This window comes from Macrobrachium rosenbergii, chromosome 28 (assembly GCF_040412425.1).
Source record: "Macrobrachium rosenbergii isolate ZJJX-2024 chromosome 28, ASM4041242v1, whole genome shotgun sequence".
Taxonomy (NCBI): Eukaryota; Metazoa; Arthropoda; class Malacostraca; order Decapoda; family Palaemonidae; genus Macrobrachium; species Macrobrachium rosenbergii.
This window is the reverse complement of record NC_089768.1, coordinates 15,554,380-15,580,000: the sequence shown is the minus strand read 5'-3', so window position 1 is coordinate 15,580,000 and position 25,621 is coordinate 15,554,380. Positions and strand designations below refer to the sequence as shown.

Sequence of the window (25,621 nt, the reverse complement as noted above, 5' to 3'; positions counted from 1 at the left end):
CAATTTGCTATATATATATATTCTTATAATTATAATAATATATATATATATATATATATATATATATATATATATATATATATATATATATATATATATATATATATATATATATATATATATATATATATATATATATATATATATATATATATATATATATATATATATATATATATATTTCTTATATATATTCTTACACGTGAGACTTGGCTGATAAGTTTATTACTTGATTTACGTAATTGTTATACGGCCCCTGCATTCCAAGGACACATGTAACCTGTCAATTGAGCTACAAATTAACCTCAAAGACAGTCGTTTAACACTAAAGGTCGCCAGCCAGGGTAAATTCCCGACAAAATACAAGAATTGCAGTTAACTAATGAAATTAATTAATCTTCGCCCAACTTTGGACGCAGTCCACTTTACTTGCTAATTTGGTAAAACCAAAATCACAACGGCTCTTCCAAACAATGGATTCGAGACACAAAGAATGCATAAAGAATTAAAATGACTTGCTTACCCTAATTCCTAGTTACTCTTACTGGAATAATTTGGATGAAGCTAAACAACATAATAATTTGGCTTAATCTAGACTTCGTAAAAGCATCTACAGTAAGTGGTGGAGGGAGAATGGAACAAGGAAAATTGGAAATACAGAAAAAAGAAGGTAGTAATTGACGAAGTTTTGAACAAAACACGGACTTTACCTTGGACGACGAGTTGCTGCGCATACAATGGACGATCGGAAGTTCTGGGATTAATTTGCCACTTCACAATTCACTAATATAAGACGATAGACAAAGGCGGTGACAGAGCCACCTTACAGACGTCCGCTGGATTCGGCAGCTGGTTTCTCTCTGTTTCTTGTCTGACCAGCGCTGGGTCAAAACAGGGCATGCGTTCATGTCCTCGGGTGTCTAAACTCTGTCAAAAACTTTCGCCAAAGAGGACAGGTAAAGCAAGCTTAAGACCACCTATCTTAAGGTTGAATATGGAAATTTCCTGTGGGGTTACATCCCTAATGCTACAAACGAACGTTGAAGTTTGAACTGGCAACACTTCCCTGCGGGACAAAGGCTTCCCTGTCTTGGTCAGTCTGATATTACTACAACTAAATGTTTGAGGGCGAACAGCATAAACATTTATAAAAGCTCCCCCCCTTAAGAGGACCTTCACTCCCTTTTCGGATGTGAAAGTCTGTACTAAGCAAGCTGTTTGCCTCGACTAGGTTACTCTTTTCCCCTGAGCAGATTTTGTCCTGCGTAGCCTACCTAGCTACAGAACTACCTAACCCTAGATAGGATATGAGCTACAATCATTACTTTACCTAATTCTAACAGTACTAGAAGGTGCTTACGGTTATTATATGCTACCTCCAATAATCATGATGTTTTAGACCTAGCCTAGTGGTACATTGTATGGTATTCCCTAGCCTAACTTATCCTAACCCGACCGTAGCACCAACATAAGAGTGAATGTTCTGACTAAATTACAAAGTTTTTTGTGTTTAATACAATTAGTAATTACCAGTTAATTCATGAGGGTTGCCTCATATGATAAATGTTTGCCTCACTGAGGTCTAAGGCCATGCTTGTCATGAGCATAATGGCTCTGTTCACACTAGTTAGAGTTATTGAAGTTAGTTATGCTCCTTACATGATTACTGCGGCTCGGTGGTAAGTGGAAGGAACAAGGCTACTAATTTGATGTACCGTACTTAAGGCGGTCTAGTCTATGTACAAGAAAAGGAGATCACACTGGCTACCTCCTCTGGGCAAGGGGCCAGGATCACTCTTAAGATGGTAGGGCACTAGTGCCAGGATGAGCATTATGGCTAGGCAACTACTGGGCTCTCTTCCGCCCCTTCTTCTTCTTCTTCGGGTTCCTCCAAGGCCTATCAGTATCAGGCATAGGAGGTGATGAGGGCACCGACTCTGGGGATAGGTCAGAAGGGCTAGTGGGCGTGAAATCCGGGGCAACTTCATAAGCTACAGGTGGGCTCCCTACTCCGGCTGCTGCGACAACCGGAGCGAGAGCGACGTCGACTTCTGCGTCCGAGGAGGCTAGTTCCTGGTCTTCCAGAGACGGTGTAACATTTCGATCCTCCAGGGGTTCATCCTCTGGGGTCAGATTTGGTAAAGAAGAAGTCTTGGGTGCTGGAGGCTCTCCGGTTGCGATGATCAAAGGCATGGGGAATCCTGAATCTCCCGGAGGAGGATTCACCTCATGATTTAGACCCGGCATAGGGGACTTCTTAATTGATAGCTCAACGTCCGTGACGGACGGAGCGTGGCACTGCTCAGTGCTCGTAGGTGGCACTGGCAACAGTGGAGGGTCCGGCATACCTGACAAGGGGTCCGGAGGTACAATACCTCGTGGATGACTTGAATTTGGCTGCGGCAGAGATTCCAGCCCCAGCAGGAGATCGTAGCCTCTCCGAGAGTCTTGTTCTGGGGTGTCCGCTGGGCGTTGCTTACTTGGGCAGCTCTCCCAATTTGTGGAGTGGCCTGTCCGCTTGCACGTCCTGCAGCGGTACTACTCCTCCTGAATATCTCTTCAGGGAGAGGGAGGACCTCTTGGTGGGCCAGCCCTTCGCGACTGGAGAGGGCTAGGCCTAGAATGGTTTGGTTGGTGCCCCTTCCGCTGACCACTTTGGTGGGTGGAAGGTGGAGGAGGTAACGTGGCTGCGAAGTGGCGTTGGCAACGGGCTTCCCCAGAGAAGATCCCGACCCAACAAGAAGGCCACTCCGGGCTGAATTCCACCCACCACGCCAAGGCGGTTGGGTAGCGTGCCCCAAGGTGTAGTAACCTGGAGCTGGACCGTGGGAACGGTAATGGTGTGGCCCTCTATCCACTTCATTTCCCACTGGGTTTTTTCGTCAACCATGGCACCAACTGGCACTTGGGCCCTGGTGATCAGGCTAATGTCTGCCGCAGTGTCTACTGTGACTGGAAGGGTCACGGGCAGGCTAGTGCTCTGAAGAGGGGCCACTGAGATGAACTGGGTTTCCAGTCTCTCGGGGTAAAGGATCCGGTGCGGACCGGCCGCAGAGAATGAGGTGCTAATTAGGTTGACAAATTTGGTGGTGGGGACATGATGTGGACAGGCCGGAGATCCAGCATTGTAGTGGCTGGCAGCACCACAGGATTTGTACGGGCCTCTTGGATGGGCTTGGTGGCCTGCAGTAACTGTTGGAGGAGAGGGCTGAGCAGAAGAATCGGGAGAGGAGTTCTGGCTGGTAGTGGTGGGCTGCTTATTAGTGCCAAGTTTGTATCGGCACTCAGCTTCAGCGTGCCCCACCTTCTTACAGTGGGTGCACGTAGGCTTGCTCGGCAGTCCATTCTTTGGGCGAGTTGAGTTCGAGAGGTAGGCTGGTGGGATGATGCGCTTCTGAGAGGTGCTGTGCGACTGATTAAAAGTTTCCCACGAATCTGCCGTGCGGCAGGCTTCCATAAGTGTGGGGGGCTGCTTATCGTTAAGATATACAGCAAGGGGCCCAGGCACACATTGGTAAAGGTCTTCTAGCATGGTCCGATTGAAGAGATCCTCAAACGTCATGCAGGCCAAGGAGTCGAACCAGCGCGTACCGGACTGGGTTTTGTGACAGGCCCATTCTGTCCAGAACCAGCCGACTTCCTTGGCAAGACTCGGAACCGCTGTCTCCATTTTTGGGGTTATTTAGAGGCCTTTATAATGACTCTCTGAACTTCCGCCATGTTGCCTCTCTGGCTCTTCTCCAGTGAGCGGCGCTGCCTTGGCTTTTCCTCCATATGCTTGGCTAGTATTAAGGCTCTCTCCATCTCCGTGGTGCTGTAGTTATCAAAAAGAGCCTTGATCTCCTCCAGCCATGCTTCTGGCTCGTCCTCAGTCCACTTGGGGACCAGGGAATTAATGCTCGAAATTGGAGTGTTTGGTGCAGCAGGTGTAGGCCTGGAGGCTTGCTGTCTAGCCATAGCTTCGGCATTCTCCATTCTCGCTCTTTCCGGCTTGAGCTCCTTCTCCTTGAGGGCTAGCTCACTTTCCTTGCAGGCTAACTCATGCTGTCGTCTCCTTTCTTCTCTGTCTTCTTCATATGCCCTCCGTTCTTCATACTTCCTCTGTTCAAGTCTTTCTTCCTTCTCCCGCTTGGCCAAGTTGTCGACTTGCTCCTTGACCCAGGTGGTAAGTTCCAAGCCGGTGAGACCTGCCGCCGTCCCCAGATCCAGGAAGGTTTTATAATTCTCGGCTGCCATGGTTCTGTTGGGGAAGGGCGTCTAACCGGGTCGACTGGGCGTACTTGGGCAGCGAGGAAGTGTCCCTTCAGTGACGTGGCACCCTTTCAAAAGGTGGCACTGTGGTTGGGTGTGCCGCGTACAGGTCACACTGGTGGCACTCAGTATCCCTAGGCACTGGTGCAGGTTAGGTTCCAGAAGGGCTTTCTCTTCTGTGTTCCCTTTTGTTTGGTTTTATGTATTTTTTCTATTTGCTTGCTTGGTGGCACTATGGTGCCAATGTGTTCCTAGGAACCCTTTACTTGAGTCCAACTAGGCTATATGGGAGGAAAGGCACTCTACCCCACCAGAGTGTAACAAATGAATGAGAGAAAAAGGGAAGGTAAAAGAGAGAGAGAGAGGGAGAAATAAGCTATTCAATTGATGAAAGTGCTGCAAATTATGGGTACTGTGGAATAAAGTAAACTTGGTTGTTTTTCTTTAAAGATCCTCGTGAGTGGCTGGTCCCAGTACCCAGTGCTAACCCCTTCTTCTTTCAGAGGGTGAAAAACTACTGTTTTGCTTCGGTATGGGTAGCAGGCCTCACTCGTGACCGACAATTTATCACTGTAAAACTTTAACTTGCCCTCATCTACTTGTGGGACAGAGGTGTTGCTTTTATTTAGTTTAATTAAAGTAATTGTCTATGTGTTGGCCTTCCTTTCTTTGAAGAGGGAGAGACACTCGATTAGGTTATGACGGCTTACTTTCAGAGGTTTTCAATCAGCTAATTTTCCTTGTTGCTTGTGAGAACAAGTTAAGTAAAGATTTTATAAGTGCACAATGGCAGGGTTCTTAATGAAATGCAGATACGTCGTCTTGGGCTTCCTTAAGGGGTTGTTGTACAATTGTAATTTTCCTGGGAGCCAATTCGACGACGCCACAGGAATTTATAGTAAAATTATAAGTTTTTCTTTATATGATTTGCTTTACATCGGGTATTTGTATAGGAACCTGTGATGTGTATTAATCCTAACTAAGGCCTATCGTTCCCTGACTAAATTATATCTTGGTTTTTTGTCTACCGAAGTCTGTCTAGCTCAAATATTGCAAGGTATAACTACTACGCCGAAGAAAGTAGTTCCAAAAATGGCTGAAGACAATAAAAAGGTCTTAAGATGGCGGGCAAGGGATGGTCACTCGGCTCCCCAAAATGTGCGACGAGTCCCTGTAGTTCAAAACAATTTCAAACAATACCTCGCGGAGGAATACCAAAATGGCGGATGACCCCCTTCAGCACACAATTCAAAACAACCTGCCCTGATTTCAACCGCTCTTTTCTCAAATCAATTACACAAAGCGCTCGAATTCCTCTCACAACGAACTAAGCAAATGCAGGCATCCAGATTTACTCTAAATATACCAACACTGAAAAGGATTTTACGTTACGGATGGAAAACGAAATTAACATACAACGTCTTTCTCGCGCGAATTAACTTCGCAAATTCGGTCTTTAGGATAAGTGGTTTGGACGACTTGACTCGCTTCAAGATACGACCTTCACTGGAATGCACCCACGATATCCGAACACTGTAAAAATGCCCTACCTTCAGTGCACACTTTTCCTATCTCTACGCTAATTCTTAATTATACCTGGTATTCTAACTATTCTTCTTATTGCTATTGTGCCTTGTGCTGTCTCCTTGTTTGGAAGAGTAAAATGAAATTCAGTATCTGACTTTTATCTTTGGAATTAATTATAATTAATTTCCTTTTTCCTCCAGATTCTTTCTCTAAAATTTACTTAGATCCTATGCAAGCTCGCCAATGTTACGCGTGGGACTTGGCTGATAAGTTTATTACTTGATTTACATAATTGTTATACGGCTCTGCATGCCAAGGACACACGTAACCTGTCAATTGAGCTACAAATTAACCTCAAAGACAGTCGTTTAATACTAAAGGTCGCCAGCCGGGTTAAATTCCCGACAAAATACAAGAATTGCAGTTAACTAATGAAATTAATTAATCTTCGCCCAACTTCGGACGCAGTCCACTTTACTCGCTAATATGGTAAAACCAAAATCACAACGGCTCTTCCAAACAATGGCTTCGAGACACAAAGAATGCATAAAGAATTAAAATGACTTGCTTACCCTAATTCCTAGTTACTCTTACTGGAATAATTTGGATGAAGCTAAACAATATAATAATTTGGCTTAATCTAGACTTCGTAAAAGCATCTACAGTAAGTGGTGGCAGGGAGAATGGAACAAGGAAAATTGGAAATACAGAAAAAAGGAGGTAGTAATTGACAAAGTTATGAACAAAACACAGACTTTACCTTGGATGATGAGTTGCTGCGCATACAATGGACGATCGGAAGTTCTGGGATTAATTCGCCACTACACAATTCACTAATATAAAAGGATAGACAAAGGCGGTGACAGAGCCACCTCACAGACATCCGCTGGATTCGGCGGCTGGTTTCTCTCTGTCTCTTGTCTGACCAGCGCTGGGTCAAAACAGGGCATGCGTTCATGTCTGCGGGGGTCTAAACTTTGTCAAAAACATTCGCCAAAGAGGACAGGTAAAGCAAGCTTAAGACCACCTATCTTAAGGTTGAATATGGAAATTTCCTATGGGGTTACATCCCTAATGCTACAAACGAACGTTGAAGTTTGAACTGGCGACACTTCCCTGCGGACTAAGGCTTCCCTGTCTTGGTCAGTCTGGTATTACTACAACTAAATGTTCGAGGGTGAAGAGCATAAATATTTATAAAAATATATATATATATATGTATATATATATATATAGTATGTTATATACATATACTGTATATTAATTATATACATATATTGATTATATACATATATATTATATACATATATATATATATATACATATACAGGCAGTCCCTGGTTAACGGCGGGCTCGGTTAACAGCGATCCAGTTTTATGACGCTTGTCTAGCGCCGAAAATCGCCAATTTTCGGCACCGAAAATTGCCGGTTTCCGCTTATCGGCGCCGATAATTGGGTATTGGTGCCAATACATGCCTAACAGAGGCAGTGATAACCAAAAATCTGCGCTTTTTGGCGCTGATAACCCCCGAAAATCGCTGAAAAAGCATCGAAATCGCCGATTTTTGGTTAGCAGCAATTTTCGGTTATCATCACACCCTCGGAAACGGAACCCCGCAGATAACCGGGGACTGCCTGTATATATATATATCGCTCATATGCGAGAACAACGTCATAACTCAAAAAGGCACTTTTACAGGAGAGATGATTTTAATATTTAAAAATTTATAAAACAATATCTAATGACTTTCTGCCATTTTGGCTTAATTCATATAACGGAGAAAACACATCTTCATAATATTTCTGAAGGTGCACGAAATTGAGCTCATAGTATCAATGCAATAGTTAATTTTGCGAAAGTATTCAGTTTTATGTCATTGTTGCACAAAATGTGATCTCCTTAGCGTGTACTAGGAAGAATTATGACGATATTTCTACAAAATAGGAGTAATTGACAGAGATATTATTTCAATCATTTATGGTTATCAGAATAGAACAGATGAATATGGCATCACAGTTAGCTTAATCATGTTGCTAAACATCATTAGAAAGAAGTAATATAAGTAATTGCAATCATTTGATACCTCAAAATTAAATTCCAATTTTGTTATTATCAGGCATCCATACTCTGAAATAAAATAAACAGTTATGAATTAAATCATAAAGTACATTCACTATAATAAGAAGCCTTTTCACTAAAAGGCAAAATATTCCTAAACAAATACGTAAATAAAAATGTACTATGTCTATGCAAATTTTATTAATTGAAACCTAACTTTTAATGTCGAGTGAAACTTTTTTTCTTATTATAGAATCAGTACTGCATATCAAAATAAAGCAAATCTTGTAGTAATAGAAATAAGCTTTCCGTCTTATTTCCTGAATAACATAAAGCACATTATAAAGTGTGTGACACTTCACCAACAGATTAGAGACCTTCATAGAATTGATGGTGATGCTTGCAGAATTAGATTTTTCTTGCATAATTCCATTAGGTAAACTTTCTTCTTGTGTGGTATCCCTGGTTTTTCTTTGAAGCACGGAGCAGTCTGAAATCCTTTGACTTATTGCACTGCTTGAGTACTGTGCATTCCTTAAATTCATCTGCATACGAATGCTTGTACAAAACGGTAGACGGTGATTCCTTGATGACTTTCAGCACTTTGATGTCACTTATCTTAAGATCCACGTTCATGGGACCAATGTCATTAGCAATTGATTTTATGTTATAGAAGTCGTCAAATCCTAAATGGAAGAAATTGAAAGGATCTCCTTGTTTCTTTGCAGTCCGAATAGCTGTAGCAAAAGTTTTTGGGGACATAAATAGGCCCGCTTTTTGAGGAGTCTTTTGTTTTGCTTTTCAATCAGGGAATGAGCTGCATCCCCTTCGTTCTGTGTGTGACCTTTAACTAAATATTTATGAGTAATAGAATTTACATCCAATTCCTTTTACTGCATACAATTAAAGTGCTAGCATGAATTTGTTCTTTTGCTGGCCAGCACAATTGTCGGAATAGAATATTATGTCTTTCTTTCCTGATTCAGTGATACTTTTAATGTACTGTAACACACAAGTTCCTAGCTCATTCACTCCTGATGACCGTTAGACTCATCCCATAGAAAGCAGTCGCATTTATTTGTTTTGATGTCATAGATCGTCTTAAAATTCAGTACGTTCAACTTTGATTTGTAATAAAACACACTTACATCACCTTTCGGGAGCTGCATGACCGCCTGCAAGTCGTACACTGCCACTACAGAATCTGATGCTTTATCGATAGCCTTTTCCTTCCTTGATAGTTCCTTCTCATTTTGATGACTCTCATAGCTTTCCTTTAGCAGTTCTTTCTCCATCTCTTCAGCATTATGATAGGATGTGCAGGTATCACACTGATCCTTTTTTGGTGTAAAGAACGATATGTTATGCTGTTTTTGTGAAAATGCGATGAAAGAGAGTGTAATTTCCAAAAGGTAGACCTTCTTCTTTGCAATTGGCAACATAGTCTCTGTGAATTTCAGCAATCGATTTGCTTCCATCAATGAAGGTCCTTGTTGTATTTGCTCGGGTATAATGACTTTCTACCTTAGGAATTGATTGAATATGGCTGGTTATCTTCTCTCTGATCCGCTCATCGACAGTACAATGATTGCCATGCTTTCCTCTTCGATCTTCTTCCATGACTACATCAGCTACCTTGTCCTTTTTTCCAAAACTGTACGTATGGGTCGATCGTTTATGTCAAGAGTGTTCTTTAAAAACCTTGCACACCCTAATTCTATTACAATTTCTAAGTAGATAGAATGCATTATTGAGTCTTCTTTGTTGTCTGGTACCACCCACTCTGATGTATCTGTACCTTGTTTGAACTTCCTGAATAGAATTTCGAATAAATTCACGCTGCTTTGTTATATCACTTAGATTCCAGTATGAAGTGAAAATCCAATTTCTCTCTTCTTCCGTAAATTTATTGGAACATTTCAGTCGGCACTTTTCATCACACGCCGGTTTCATTTTAGGAAACCCGTATTTCTTCTCGCTCCTTATTAAACTTTGACTTCATTTCATAAGCTTTCCCTTGATTGCGTAGTCGCTTTTGCACATTCCTTCTCCAATTCTCAGGACACGCCTTTCTCTTTAATCCTTTTTGGATGGACTAACCAATATCGGCACATTTTCGTGAATACCGATCTCTCCAATTGCGTTTGGATTCTCGTCCAGGACTGCAGCAACTTCTGCACCAACGTTTGGAGACTCATTCATGACTGTTGCTACTTCAACTTCTGCACCAACGGTAATATTTTCAGAGGGCTGGTCATCATCAGCACTGTCTGTATCTTCTTCATAGTCTGGAATATAATGCTTATCTGCTACAGAATCATCCGAATCTAGTTCGTTGTCAGAAGACATAGAAGAGCTACTTGATGATGAAGATGAAGAACTTGACGAGGATGATGTAGAGGATGAAGATTGTATGTAATCGTTACCTTCACACTCTCGAACGCCACAATCAATTTCCTTGTTCTTCAAAGGTTCACGGATGTGGCCTAGAAAATTGTAAAATGTGCGAATAAGAAAAAATTGCTGTGAAATATGAAAACAAGTTTTCCCTATATCTTCAACGTTCCAGTTGAATGTGAAACATCTATGAGACACATACAGGATACATTAAACTGAAATAAAGAAAACTCTCATAAGAGGAGGGATATGTAAATCCATAACTAACCTAACCTAACCTAACCTAACCTCTAAGTAAATGCGTACAAACCAGCCCACATGGAAGAGTGGACGAGGGTTGAATCTGAAAACAACTAACCTACTGCTGAGGTACTTTCGTTAGATGGAAGAGCTTTCTTTCTTTTCATCTTGCAGTTTGTTTAATGCCATTGATAACAATGCCTTACCTCTGCTATGCATTTTACTGAAAAAAATTAAACAAAACATGCTAAAGAAGTTCATAAACATGAAATGCCATAATAAAGTGCAGTGGTCATAATCTACATTTGTATAAATAGCGACATAAGTTAAAATATGAACAATGAATATATTTGGTCTCACACATACTTTTCTGCAATAACGACACATTATGGAATACAAAGACAGAGCTTATCTACATTGTGCAAAATGTTTGTAGAAATATTGACATAATTTGAGATAACACATTGAAAAGCTCATTACTTTGCTACAAGAACGTCATTTTGAATAAAATAAACAGGTAAGTATCTGATATTTGCATGAACAACGTACTATTTTAGAATTAAAACGTTATTGCAATGAACATTTTAAGACTATTAAACAACCAAAATATCACCAATACTGACCCATACCAAAATATGGCATATTTTTTCTTGACAACACAAAGCACTTTCCCTTATAACGGGTTAAACAGGAACTGAGATTATGACATTGTTGACACCAAGGATTCGTAACACCTAGGCCAGGGCAATAGTGACACTTACTGCCCTCTAGTGGTGAGTTTTGCAGATAGAGATATGTCGTTTTACCACATTATAGAGCAAAAAATGGGCAATCTTATGGTTGTCATAACTCAAATTTCCCATTTTTTTGAGTTATGACGTTGTTCTGAAACGGAACCTCCGCAGATATGAGCGATATATATATATATATATATACATATATATATACATATATACATATACTGTATATATATATATACATATACACATATATATATATACATATATATATATACATATACATATATATAATCATGAAGCTACAAATGTTGCTTAATATCAAATTCACGCTACCTCGGGAATATCTCCGAAGGAGAATTGTTCCCAAAGGGGAATTTATATAAGTGATAAATGAAATGGTATCGTCGGGACACGAACCCTTGACATGAAACCTATTCAGCGACTCCAGTAGACATTACCCACTGAGCTACGGCGACAATTCTCCGTCGGAGATATTCCCGAGGTAGCGTGAATTTGATATTAAGCGACATTTGTAGCTTCATGATTGTATATAAATCACGGTGTGATATAAAATTTTACATACATACATATATATATATATATATATATATATATATATATATATATATATATATATATATATATATATATATATATATATATATATATATATATATATATATATATATATATATATATATTTAAAATATATATATATATATATATATATATATATATATATATATATATATATATATATATATATTTATATATATATATATATATATATATATATATATATATATATATATATATATATATATATATATATATATATATATATATATATATATATATATATATATATATATATATATATATATATATATATATATATATATATATATATATATATATATATATATATATATATATATATATATATATATATATATATATATATATATATATATATATATATATATATATATATATATATATATATATATATATATATATATATATATATATATATATATATATATATATATATATATATATATATATATATATATATATATATATATATATATATATATATATATATATATATATATATATATATATATATATATATATATATATATATATATATATATATATATATATATATATATATATATATATATATATATATATATATATATATATACACACACACATATATATATATATATATATATTTTATATAACAGGTTGACCATCACCAATCCGGCAATCAGTAGTCCGGAACAATCAGTAATCTGGCACAAATTTGGCTAGAATAATTTCTAATGTTTCCGCGCTGATTTTCGGAAAATTTCCGGTCGCTGCGCTAACTCGCTCGGTCGGCGTCGCTTCGATTTGGTGGCGCAGTGTGCTGCATCAACAAACTGGTAGCCTAGCCTACATGATACTGAACTCCATTCACATTATACAGTATTATACAAACATCAGCATAACGAATGTGCATCTTTTTCATGGATCTTTTAAAAAGTTATGCTTTACTACATTGTTTCCAATTGTGTATATTCTCATATTGCTTTTGTATTATAAATTGCGATCAGTGTTTTGTTTTGGGAATCGATATCGCGGTGTTTATTTCGTCGCATTTGACTAAGTTCAAAGCGCTTTTCTTGCTTCTAGTTAGAGTAAATGAATATGGATACTATTTATTTGGGACAATGATATTTTTCGTTATACGAAGTGTTTTTAAGTCGAAATATAACTTAAATACTTGTCGTTGTGAAATTAATTTAGCTATTTTTTTCGTTAGTATATGATGTTCTCGGGATCGCGGCTGGCCGTTTTGGAGGAATGTTTGTTGTGTAAAAAAAATCAAGATTCCATTCGCTATTTTCTCTTGATTTCATCATAATACGAGCTTTACATATTTATCTTTTATCGGCGTGAAAACAGTAGTAATTTGTATTCTTTCATGCCCAGTAGTTTTGATGAAAATACATTCTCTCCAGTTTTATTTACAGTCAAGTTTCATCCATGTTGCCGATGCACAATAATTTATAGTCATTAGCAGCTTTAACATTGTTTTCTCAGCTTCAGCTACAACTTGCAGCTTAAAGTTACTGTAGCAGTATATTTCCCTGCCGATCTTTTCCCCAAAGCGAATAAGGGTATAGTGTAAAAAATATATCAGTTCTATTGTACAGTACGTAACGTCATTTGTAACATAACTACAGTAATTGTGTATTACTGTACGATGGTTGAAATACAAGCACAACAGTTGTTATCCGATACGATTATTAGCAAAACAACAGTTTCCCGTTCGGTTGTTTATGGCTGTACGCATTTACGTAAGAGTATAATGTTACTAACAATACTTTTATCATTCTCTTTTACTTTTTTAACTAGCAGATGGAATAAAGAGATGGAGGAAAAGAAGTTGGTCTATTGTAAGTTGGTCTCTCTCACTGCGGACGCCTGCGTGAAATCTAAAAATATTTTTCCTAAATATTTTCGTATTGGTATTATTGCTAACCCCATCGTAAACACAAAATATCGTAAGTCGAATTATCGTAACTCGAGCACTACCTGTATTTGATAATTGTCTTTTCTTTATTAACCAACTTGTACTGATTTATGGGATACTTTAATTCTAAGATGAGGTGCTTATCTACTGGGTTTCGTGTATTCTAGCCTAACAAATGGCTAATCTGGCACCCGCCAGGTCCCAGTGATGCCGGATTAGTGATGGTCAACCTGTATATATATTATATATATATATATATATATATATATATATATATATATATATATATATATATATATATATATATATATATATAAGATAAGAAAACACTATTTGAAGATAAGAAACCATATTTATTTGGCATTTTGGCCTTCTGTGCCCCTGTTCACTGGAAAAATATGGGCAGGTGAAATGTGGCATTAAGTCTCCGATGGTATATATATATATATATATATATATATATATATATATATATATATATATATATATACCCAAAAGTAACCGGAATTGTGTCATAGAATTTTATTCAGTTATTGTTACATGTTTACAGTCTTATCACCTTCAAAGTATTATCCATTTGAAGCAATGCACTTATCCAGACGTGTTTTCCACTGTTGAAAGCAATTTTGAACTCAGTTATGGCTTTTAATACTTTCTTCTGAACCACTTCAACGCCTGCAAAAGTCCTTTGAGGGCTTTTCTTCAGGGGAACAAAAAGAAGTTACTTTGTTCTGGGAAACTTCACACTCAAGGCAGTGTGCGCTTGCATTGTCTCACAGCTCCACTTTGCCACACCCAGACTTCGCAAACGCTTCAGCATGCTTACTGGTTAACATTGTGAATTGAATTCTTTGTGGACTCCTTTTTATTCCCACCTTGACAATTCACTTGATGCTTTTTTTTTTGACGTTGGATGCTTCCACTGATGATTATATGCTTTGATTCTGGTCATATACAGCTTTCATCACTTGTAATGACCTTCGAAAAATATCAATCCAACTGTTCTTTAGTTATGATAGGCATATACTGCTTTTGACCGTCCGTGAGCAATAGGCACCATTTTTATGCAACTCTTTTATTATGACATGAACTCCATACACACCAGTCAAATAACAAGCTATCAATTGTTATATGATATATGAATTTATATATATCGAGGTTATATGAACGCAGGCTGGTCTTCCAGTGACATTTGACCATTTTAAAGCGTGCAAACCACTCGTAAACTTGTGTTTCCCTCATGGTTTGTAAGCTGTTCGAAGCATAGCATTTGTTCCTGCCGTTTTCCTTCAGCAAAAACAGAATTTTACGGCAGCACGCTGCTCCTTCCTTTCAGTCATCCGAAAATAGACAAAAATGCGTGAAGTACTTCTAAACAAATGTGAACATCGTCGAAAATCGCCAAAAATCATGAGGGTTGCCTCAGGTAGCATCTAGCGGCGGAAGCCTGAAAACTGGCTTGTCACACAGAAAACTATTCCGTTACTTTTTTTAATGCTCTACATACACACACAGGCAGTTGAAAACGACTTTGTAAACTGCAGACTTACGATTATTACAGCATTGTAATTGCTATTTATTCCCACTATAATTACATCAAAAAAACCTTCAAATTATGATTATTCTGCCATTTTGGGGCCATATTTATTATATATATATCCGGATATATATACATATATATATATAAAGAAAGGTTACAACGGGTTCCGGTTTAACGTCGAACAAAATCGTCGTAAGCCAGAAAATAATCGAAAATGTCAAAAATCATGAACTTTTAACATTTTGAGTTTTACATAAAAAAACCTTCAAATTACGATTATTCTGCCATTTTGGGGACATATTTCTTCCGTTGGGCGCAAACGACGTCAGAAGGAACATGCGTCAGTAAACAGGAAATAATTGCTGATGAATATATTTATATCGAATATAGTCGGATATAGAACCGATATATATATATATATATATATATATATATATATATATATATATATATATATATATATACACATACATATATATATGTATATATGTCTGTATATACGTATATATAAATATGTATATATAAATGTTTATGTGTGCTTATGTAGATATGTATGTGTATATACATGTGTAGATACATGTAAGAGATAATGGTGATGATAATAGTTACAGATATTAGTTCTGAAGAGGCAGAGTTTCTTGATGATGCACCAGAGTTGCAACCTCTCCTTGATAGAGCTACTGTACTTTTGAGGCTAATGGAGGAATGTCTTATTCCTTTTACAAGCCAGTTGTACAAAACAGAAACAGTTGTGCACAAATTATATAAAGTAGCCCTGCTCAGCCATTAGCAGCTGTTTTTGACAGTGTCCCATCATTGTCTTCTTAATCCCTAAGCGTTTAAGGCCATCACCTAAGATGTCTCCAATCAGAAGATTAGATGATTCGTAGCACTACCTTTGAAGTCTTCCATCTAGGGTCTTGCCTCTACGGCCTTTTTTTTTTTTTTTTTTTTTTTTTTTTTTTGCATGTAAATTCCATGTAGAATTTCCCAAACCACTGTTGATTTCTGCTTCAGTAGTGATCTGGCTCACATTCTAAGTGGAAAAATGACACATGTAACCATGACTGATGTTTTGAACTTCCAGTTCAAGTAGGCTGTGTGGATCCTCAGAAGGCCTTGTACAGAGTTTCTGAAGTGTCTGGTAAAGCGTCAAGGAGAACCTTTGGTAGTGATGGTTCTCAGGGAAGGATACTTTGTACCTTTTGTTATATTTTTACCCTATCAACTTCCTGATATCCTTCTCTCCACACATTTCATACAGAGAAGTTCAGAGATGGGAGGGGTAGATTTGACAGGTGTTATGCAACGAGGCCATCAAGCCATGGACATTTCCAGTCTCAGTCTCAAGTTTATTCATATTACAGTACTCATTTTTTATGAATCATTCAGTTTGGTCTTGGCAGCCTTTCAGAAGGGCAAAGGATGTTTTCTGTCAACGTGCAGTACACATACTTCCACATCCCGGTACACCTTCAGTCAAAGAAAAGTATTCTCCTTTGTGTTGGAGTTTTTAGCAGGATGGATTCATCTGCTTGGTATCAGAGTAGTTCTCTCTTTTTTAGAAAACTGGTTTGTTCTCACCAAATTGTTTCTGATGACCTTGAGGGTGAAGAATTATGTTTTATGTCTAACCTCAGAGCTGGGCATTTTGTTGAATATTGACTAAGCCATGCATTTCCAGTCCAGTCAATTGTTTATCTGGGGATGGAGATTAGCTCTTTCTTTTTTTTTTTCAACAGAGAGATAGATAATTTTCTATCACTCTTGAGAACTTTAATGGGTTGGCCTGTAGACCTCAAGAACCTTTACACTGTCCTCAGATGTCTCGGAGGCAGATTTGGGGGCCATTCTGAGAAAAATTTGTTGTCAGGGACTTGGAAGGTAAACAACCTACAGCTTTTGGCAGTTTGGAATGGTCTTACAGTAGCAGAACATCTAGTCAGAGATAATACAGTCTCAGTCTTTTCTGACAGTTCAACCTCTCGATTCTTACATAAGACGACAAGAAGACATAGATCAAAAGATTTGTTCAGGCTAGCAAAGAAACTTCCTTCTCCTTTGGACAGAGCCCATCAACATTCCTTTGCCTCATTTTGTTGTAGAGAAAAAATTGTTATTGAAGACCTAATCAGCTGAAAGGGCAAGGTCTTCAATCAGATAGTCTCCTCTTCCTCAGGTCTCTCCCAGTTTACTGCCCTCCATGCCAGGATCCTATGGCATGGGCAGTTGATACTTTCCTTCAGAATGGTCGAATCTAGACCTGTATGCTGTTCCTCTGCAGTTTTGAGATGTTCCTCTTCTTCCGTTCAGGAAAGACCTTTTCAGACAGTTATTCGAGATTCCATCAAACCTCCACATGCTTCATCTGACCACATGGGGATTGTCATTGTCTGTTATGAGCTAAGGGCATTTCTAGCAATCCTTAAGTTTAAGTCAAGATCCTCCACTGTTCGACTTGCTTATCAGTAACAGGGGTCAGTTTATTGATTTTGGTGCTTGTCCAGAGTGATATCCAGCACCCGTTCACTAGATAGCCTGATTCAAGTCCTGCCAGTATCTCAGGTACGCAAAGCAGTTTTCTGTCACAGCAATCAAAGGATACCAATTTACATTGTATTCAGTTCTGCATTATGCTGACTGGAATGTTGCTCCTGATTTAAAGTTTGAAGAGGTTTTCTGTCTTTTGTGCTGGAAATTTCAATCTTCCTATCTTGGTTTATGATGAAATTTAGACGTAGTCCTCCAGAGTTTAACATAACCTCAGTTTGAGCCTTTTGATAAGGCATCACTTAAGAACTTTGAAGACACCTTTCTTTTAGCTCTTGCTGCTGCAAAGCGTGCTAGTGAGCTGAAAACCCTTTCTTGTATGTGGGCATGTTCTACTTGTGGCAACTTCTCTCTTTTCTTTCATTGCATAGAGAAAAGATATAGAAGTGAAAGCCCTGCTCAGGTTTCTGAGTGTGTCTATTTTAACTGCTGCGGTGGACAATGCTGAAATGGCTGTCGTATGTCCAGTGAGAGCTCTTAAGGGTTTATATTAGTGAGCTTCAAGCCCCCCCTCTTGTATGTGGGCTTGTTCTAGTGGCAACCTCTCTCTCTCTTCTTTCATTGCATAGAGAAAAGAGAAGTGAAAGCCCTTCCCCATGTGACTAACTGTTTTGGTAGGCAAGGAAGAAGTAGCTTTCTTCTGTCCAGTTAGAGCTCGTAAGTGTTTACCTGGACAGACATAAACTCGTACGTCCAAGAATGCTTAAGTCGAAGCACACACAATTGATTCCTGAGCTTTTACCATTTTTGAAAATAATCCTCATGGCTCCCATACCATAAGCATATCTTTATTTTCTTTAAAACCTTTTGCTAAAGAAGGTTACCATGCAGTTCAAGGGAGATGTAACTATTGTTGACTCTTATTATTTTGTTGTGGTGGTAACACTTTCTCTTGAACCAAATATGATAGTAACCCACTTTCAATCTTATCATTAGTTGTTAGGAAATCCTGCTATGGAATTTTTGGAGCATGAAGGTACACATTGGTGTATAGGAGCACACCATATATGAAGGTGGTATTTGTCTTTAGTTTTGGACTGTCAGTTATGGGCTTTTGGCTCAGGCATGGGAGTCACTAGTACGTTACGAGACAGTCCTTTTTTCCCTGTAAGGCTCTTCTTTTTTTCCCTTCATTAAAAAGTTTTTAGTTCGCTTGGCTGAACATTGTTTCTCTGGCCGCGCTAACCCACCATCCTCATTCAATGTGATAGTCCGGTAACTTTAACAGTACAGTAGGTAAGATTCATTCCAAATAATGATAATTTTCTTGATAAAACTATTTGGGTAATTACCTACTGTTAAAGTGGAAACCCACCCAGCCTCCCCACATCTTAGTGGGTGGTCCTGAAGAATTCTGACAAGAACATAAACATTCTAGCACCACCTGGTAGGAAACAGGTGATTACTAAGACAGTCCTAGCAGGTTAGCCAAGCATTATTTTTTTTTAATTTTGTATGCTGATCACACCTAATGACGTGAAGATATAAGCTAACTTTAACAGTAGGTAAGTATCCAAATAATTAATTTATCATTTTGTAATTATCAAGTCATGTGGCTTAAAACTGCTCATTGGCTCTTGCAAAATTTCCGTTTAGTGGTATTGCCCTGCTGTATGGAAGATTCTGAAAACTATAAAATTTTCATTGATCAATTTTACAAAACATAAAATTCTAGAAATTTTTTGTTGTCTGTTTTGTACCAATCATGGTCAAAATAAGGGGATAAGCTGACAAATTTTATTTAAAATTTATTTGGAGCTTGAAGTTAGTTTGATATTATTTGCTGTGTTTTACTCTGGATTTCTTGCTTGTCACCTTTCATAGCAGCCTTCTTTTCTCTTTCTTACTTTGCCTTTCCCTTACCCTGAATATGTCTACAGTAGTTGCTGCCATTCATTAGAGAAAGGGAAAAAGAACTGGTGTTTTAGGTTTGCATGTACTGTTTTACTCAACAGTAGCTATTCAGTTTTCCTATATAGAAAAGTTTTCTTTGCACTGATAATGGGCAGATAAGACTTTCTCTCTTGTTTCTTCATTTCAAGTTTTACTTCTGCTGGCTACACTGTCAATCCCAAGCTATTCTTATTAAATTTTTTTTCTATACATAATTTTTTTGGTGTTCAGCTTACACTTAACTAGAATATAATACACCTCATGTCTCAACATTTTCAATCATATCAAACTGTATGTATACTGGACTTACCGGTTTTTCTGGTTTGCCAGGACAAGTACAGATTACCACAAACCTTGTCTCTTCGTAAGTGCTTTGAAAGCATAGATTTAAAAAATTACACATACAACACATTCATTCACTTTATAAATTATATGAATTACATGACTTGTCAAAAATACCTGGTCCTTTTGAGTAATTACAACACATTCATTGACTTCATAAATTACGTCTTTTAAAAAATACTTGGTCCTTTGAGTAATTATCTATGCACTGAAAAACATTTAAAATAATTAGAATTGAATGGGAAGAACATAAAATATTTAAAGTTCATAGGATCGTGCCTACCATTTTTGCAAGAGTGCTGGTTTGAAGCAACATTGCTTTTATAAATGTCATAGCCATGTGGTCCATGGGTATTTATTGAATAACCTGAATGCAGAGAATGATTCACTATTGCAATACAGTATAAGTGGCTATCCAGATTTCAACCAACAGTTAGTGGCCATTATAAAAAAAAATTCTTCTAAGGAAATTTTCTTAATGATAATTTTTTATTTATTTAGTTTGGTACTAACAAGTTGTCTTATTATGTAAAATCATTTTAGTCTGAAACTCTTCAGGCCAGTCATATAAGTAACTTAGTGGTTAATGGTATTATTCATAAATACCTTATTGTTATATCTCAAACTCTTTCAGGTACAGGCCTTCGACAAGGGAGACAAATTTGGTGGAGCATGGGACTGTGTGGGCTTCTTTACAGTTCCTATTTGGTGTGGTCTGCTGGCAACACTTATCTTGGTGATCATTCTTACTATGGGATTATTTATGTTGAGTGACATTAAGACCATGGATCGATTTGATGATCCTAAAGCTCAGCCTCTCAATGTTCCCACTTCTGAATAAACAACTAAAGAAAAAGTAGCCCTTGCATAAGGGTTTTGTCAAGAGTAATGAAATTAGGCTATTGAATTTTGTCACAGTTTAGAGAACAAATATGAACAAGCTGAATGTTCCAGTTTTCCAAAACAAAAATCTAATGAACCATTTGCTAGGTAACTACTGTTTGTCATTACTTGAATTGTAGTGTTTACATAATTGTAAAAGAAATAATAACAGCATAAGCATTGAATGATGTTTTGTTGTACCAGCAATGCTTAGTAAAGCAAGGAGTTTAAATCACTAAGTAATTAATAGTATTACTGTTAATAGGTAATACCTGTATATACTTAAGTGTTAATTGTGTTAAAAGAGTTCACTGCAGTCCTCTGTATTCTGAATAAGTATAATTACAGAGAGGGAAGCACAGTTAATTAAAGATATTGTAGGTCTCATTATTCACTCTAAAGTATGTTTTATCATAAATACAGTGTGTCCTCGACTTATGGCAGGGGATCCGTTTCAGCGCCACACCATACGTTGATTTTTCTCCGCTATTTGCACTTTAGGTGCCATAACTTGATGTTGCATCAAGTTACAGCACTGTAAGTGCTATTAACTTCATGCCTATTCTTGCTGTTAGCAACGTCAGTGGCACTTATGGCACCTTAATTTGATGCAACATAAAGTTATGATGCTGTCAAACACTGTTAACGGCAATGAAAAAGCTCTGTACGATCGAATCGCCTCTAGTTGAGGATGCACAGCTTTTAGCAACTTCTGTCAACATAAAATAAAACCATTTATAGCTACTCCCAATTACCCAAATTTCATATAGCCAGCAAGGTAAGAATTATTTTGACTCCTTTGTAATCAGTATCAGTCAGCTGTTGTAAATAGACTCAGTGTGTTATTGTTTTATTGAGAAGCTATGTTTGTGCTCACAATTTAACTAAAGCACTAATCTGGAACCTTGCTGTGTACCCTTTTAATGTAGTACAGGATATTAAAAGTAATGTTCTTCTTATCTCAGAATTATAGATTTTTACCTTTAAGAAAACTCTAGGTAAAAAAAATTTAATGTATTAACAGCACAAATCAGCTTTTAAATTGTTTGGCAACAAATAGGTTAAGAAACTGAATGATTTTAGAATACTCTTATGTGTTGGCCATTCAGCACCTTAATTTTTGTTTCCTTTAGAATTTCTTAGGGATGGAGTTAGATTCAGATGTGAGCAAATGGTTATAATCTAGCATTAGTGGGTGTTAAACCAGTCATGAAGGTAATTTAAGTTATAATAAGTTAATATTTGTGTAATAAACCAAAATTTCCCAAGTTTTATTCTAAATGTTTCTGAGAAGCTACTTTCTAATTAAGAGCTCTAAGTGCTAAATAGTTACACAAAGAACCCACTTTCTTTTTAACCATTACCACTGCATTTACTTCACTGGGAAAATGACATAATTGTCTCATTCTTCCATTAGAGTAATTGTGATATTTCAACATCATGAAACTGAAGATTATAGTTTTAACTTGTAAATATGTTACTGTGATTGTGTATATATATATATATGTATGTATCAGGTCTTTCTAATACTGTATTCAGTTGCTCTTTATGAAAGGATCTGTGAAGAAGAATTACATTCCAAAATAGAGAAATGAGTGTTTGTAAATGTTCAAGAGTGTATAGTTAAATAAAGGTCTTAAGGTGTCAGTGACTAAGTTATTTCATTAGCAAAAATTTTTAGTTTTATGCTTTCTTGTAGCACTGGTTTAAAGTAGGCGGGGAACACTTAAATTTACTGTAACAGCAAGCTGTTAAATTACAAAGCTTCCTCACCTTTAATACACATTTCTTAACAGGTAAGTACTGAAATTACTTTCTAAAGACAGGCCTGTAGCTGTTGTGACTTTCCACTTATCAGTCTCCTTCATTGTGGACACTTCTGTTATACACTGTTGAGTTCTTTGTTACAATGCCTGTTGTATATTTCTGTAAAATAATTCAACCAGTTCAACCTGAATGAACAGTAAAGTAAGAAAAACAATAGGTTAAAAGTTTATATCTTGAAAGAAGATAGTCATACTACAAACTGGTACAAGAAATGGAAACTGAAGCTGGAAGAGAATTTCAGTTCATCAGAAATGAGGGAAAAACCAAAGCTGGAAGAGAATTTCAGTTCATCAAAAATGGTGGAAAATCCACCCAATCAAATAATCTGAATGGCCATGGGAATTGCATAACAGTGATAGACTATGAACAGACAATTTTGGATACCATCTGAATATTTAATTCCTTCCCATTGAACATCTGCAGGTTGATAGTGTCTAGTATGCCTTCTGCAACACTACAGAAATATATAAAGGTACATTTTTCTCCTGACTATGATTTGCTGGTGGGTATGGAAACTACTTGACAAAATTTCATTACATGGTATGTGTGTTAATTATTCTGAAATACTCCAGCACACAATGAACCATATATGGAAATAGCTGTGAGTTATATAGAAACCTTAAGACTGTATGATTAATGATTAATGGGGGCACCAAAAATGACTGAAACATATAGGCTAAAAAATTTAAATCAATAGGTAGGAGTGAGGAAACAAAATTCAGACCCAGTCTTTGGCTCACCTTGACTATATTTGGAACGGGCAACTGGGCAAGATTTTAGCTTCATGGTGAAGACAAAAGCTTGTTATGTAACAAGATTGCATTTCTACTGGAAAATACTGCAAGAAATATCTGTTACATTACTGCCATAAGTAAGCACATACATCTGTAAAACTAAAAAATAAATTATTGTCCATGTGTTCAATACCAACAAACCATATCAGACTTCAGGATAAACATAAATAGGTCGCTTGTAAAAACAAGTAATCCATCTAAAAAATATTAAGATAATGCATGAAACTGAAGTATCTGTACACCTTCTGCATACTGCAGTTCAAAATATTATACAAGGTACAGTAGCTACGGTATAAAGAAAAAAATGGTCACTTTCATTCTATATGATTTTTTACAATAAAACTAGTAAAACTAGGTTTTTATACAAAGCTGCTCATCATACGTAGCCATTACTGTGTGAAATATGTGGAAGAAAAGTCCCAGTGGCCAGGCATGAGTCACACTCACTGTCCTACAAGGCGATTAAAAGGTTGGTGATACACAATGGAAACCACAGTAGCCAAGCTGTTTATAACAAGTCCCTTCTGGAGGAAGCCTGAAGAGACATGGTTACAACTTGTATAACAGAAGAGAGAGAACAATCTGGTGTTCCTGGTAGTACTGAAAACCTAACTGTTCCAGTCCCAGGTCATTTTAGCAAATCATTTATAAAATTAAACTAGCATTCCCTAGAAGAGGGCCAAAGCAGATAAAAATTTTGGTCTTCGTACCAGACCACAAACCCTGTTAAGCACAAGGATGGAGGGAGAGGGCCTGTCATCTCTGTGGCAGCTGCTGCCACAATCTCTGAAGAGCTACCCTTCCTAAGGGCACTCCTGATAACTGGCATGCAAGAAGATGAGGCAACTATGTCAAGCCATAAAACTGATGGAAGAGATTGCTCCAGGAGACTCAAAGCAGAAAAAAGTGCTGACTGGGAAATATGACAAATTTTAAACCAATTTGTATTTTTTATAACTAAAAAACTCTATCTTAACATAAGGGGAGGCACCTCCCCCATGTACAGTCTTTTCAGGCATGGATGTGGAGAAGCTTTCTGAGTGTTGGGCATCTTTAGGCCTACCAGGGGTACCAATGTCTGGGGGGAGCTACTGTCCCTCTTCATGTCTTTCTGCACCCCTGTCTGCCACCATGACAGTTTCCAGAGTTACAGCTTCTGTGACGTCATCCCGAGTTACCACGGCTGCTCTCCCTGCTCCATAGGTTGTTCTGTCATGAGCCATGTCACTTCCATCGACTTCCATTCCTGGACCTTCTATGTCTGCTGCTCCCGACTCTCATTCAAGCCCTCTTTGATTGAGTCGAAGGTGTTTTTCTGAAAAAAATATGGCCGTATCAAGTTACTGAAATTGAAGAAGAGACATCGTAGACCTCCATCCTTGTCGTCTGTTTGTTCCATCTCTGTCAGACATTGGAAGGACTTCTTTGCTCCTCCACACAAGATTTCCGAGCCTTCGGATTTTCGTTCCTCTTCTGCAAGTGATCCTTGTTCGTCCAAATATGACTGCGTCGAACCCGTTTCTGCTTCGTCTAGTGTGGCTTCAAGCCTTCCTGCTGTTTCGCACAGCTGTGCGTCTGTCAAGGTGAGCAACTGTGTTACTTCTACTTTAGCTAACAAACAACGTCCAGTTCCCGACTTCCATGCAGCAGCACAAATATCTAAGAACTATAGATCTACAGATCGTACTTCTCCGCAAGAGGTCTCAGTGATCTTGTCTTTTTCTACCTGTCCTACCCAAGAAACGAGTGTTATTGCAAAGGCTGTGAAGAAGGACGATAAGGCTCCCATTAAGAAGTCTACACAGTTACACATTCATCCATGACCGTCGTCTCCTCATTGTTTACCTCGTTCCCATTCTCCCGAACGGGACCGCAATCTGCGCTCTCAATCACATGGCCGTACTTCTCTTCACGTAACTGGAGCCCTGCATGGCCACGTAATCAATCACGGTTTTCACCCCCTCATCGTAGTACTCATTCCTGTTCTCAGAGATGGGAATGCAAGCAAGACAAGATTCTTCCAAGTTCTGCAGAACCTTATGCCCTGA

At 37.7% G+C, this 25,621-nt stretch overlaps 1 protein-coding gene across 1 annotated transcript in view; it reads left to right on the top strand.

Annotated features, from left to right (window-relative positions):
• The window catches only part of LOC136854070 (V-type proton ATPase subunit S1-like), a 90,419-nt gene extending 67,816 nt beyond the window's left edge, over positions 1–22,603 (top strand). The window contains exon 10 of the mRNA XM_067130188.1: positions 20,705–22,603. Coding sequence (XP_066986289.1) covers positions 20,705–20,911 — 207 coding nt within the window. The 3' untranslated portion in view covers positions 20,912–22,603. The remainder of the gene's footprint in view (positions 1–20,704) is intronic.
• Positions 22,604–25,621: the final 3,018 nt, after the last annotated feature.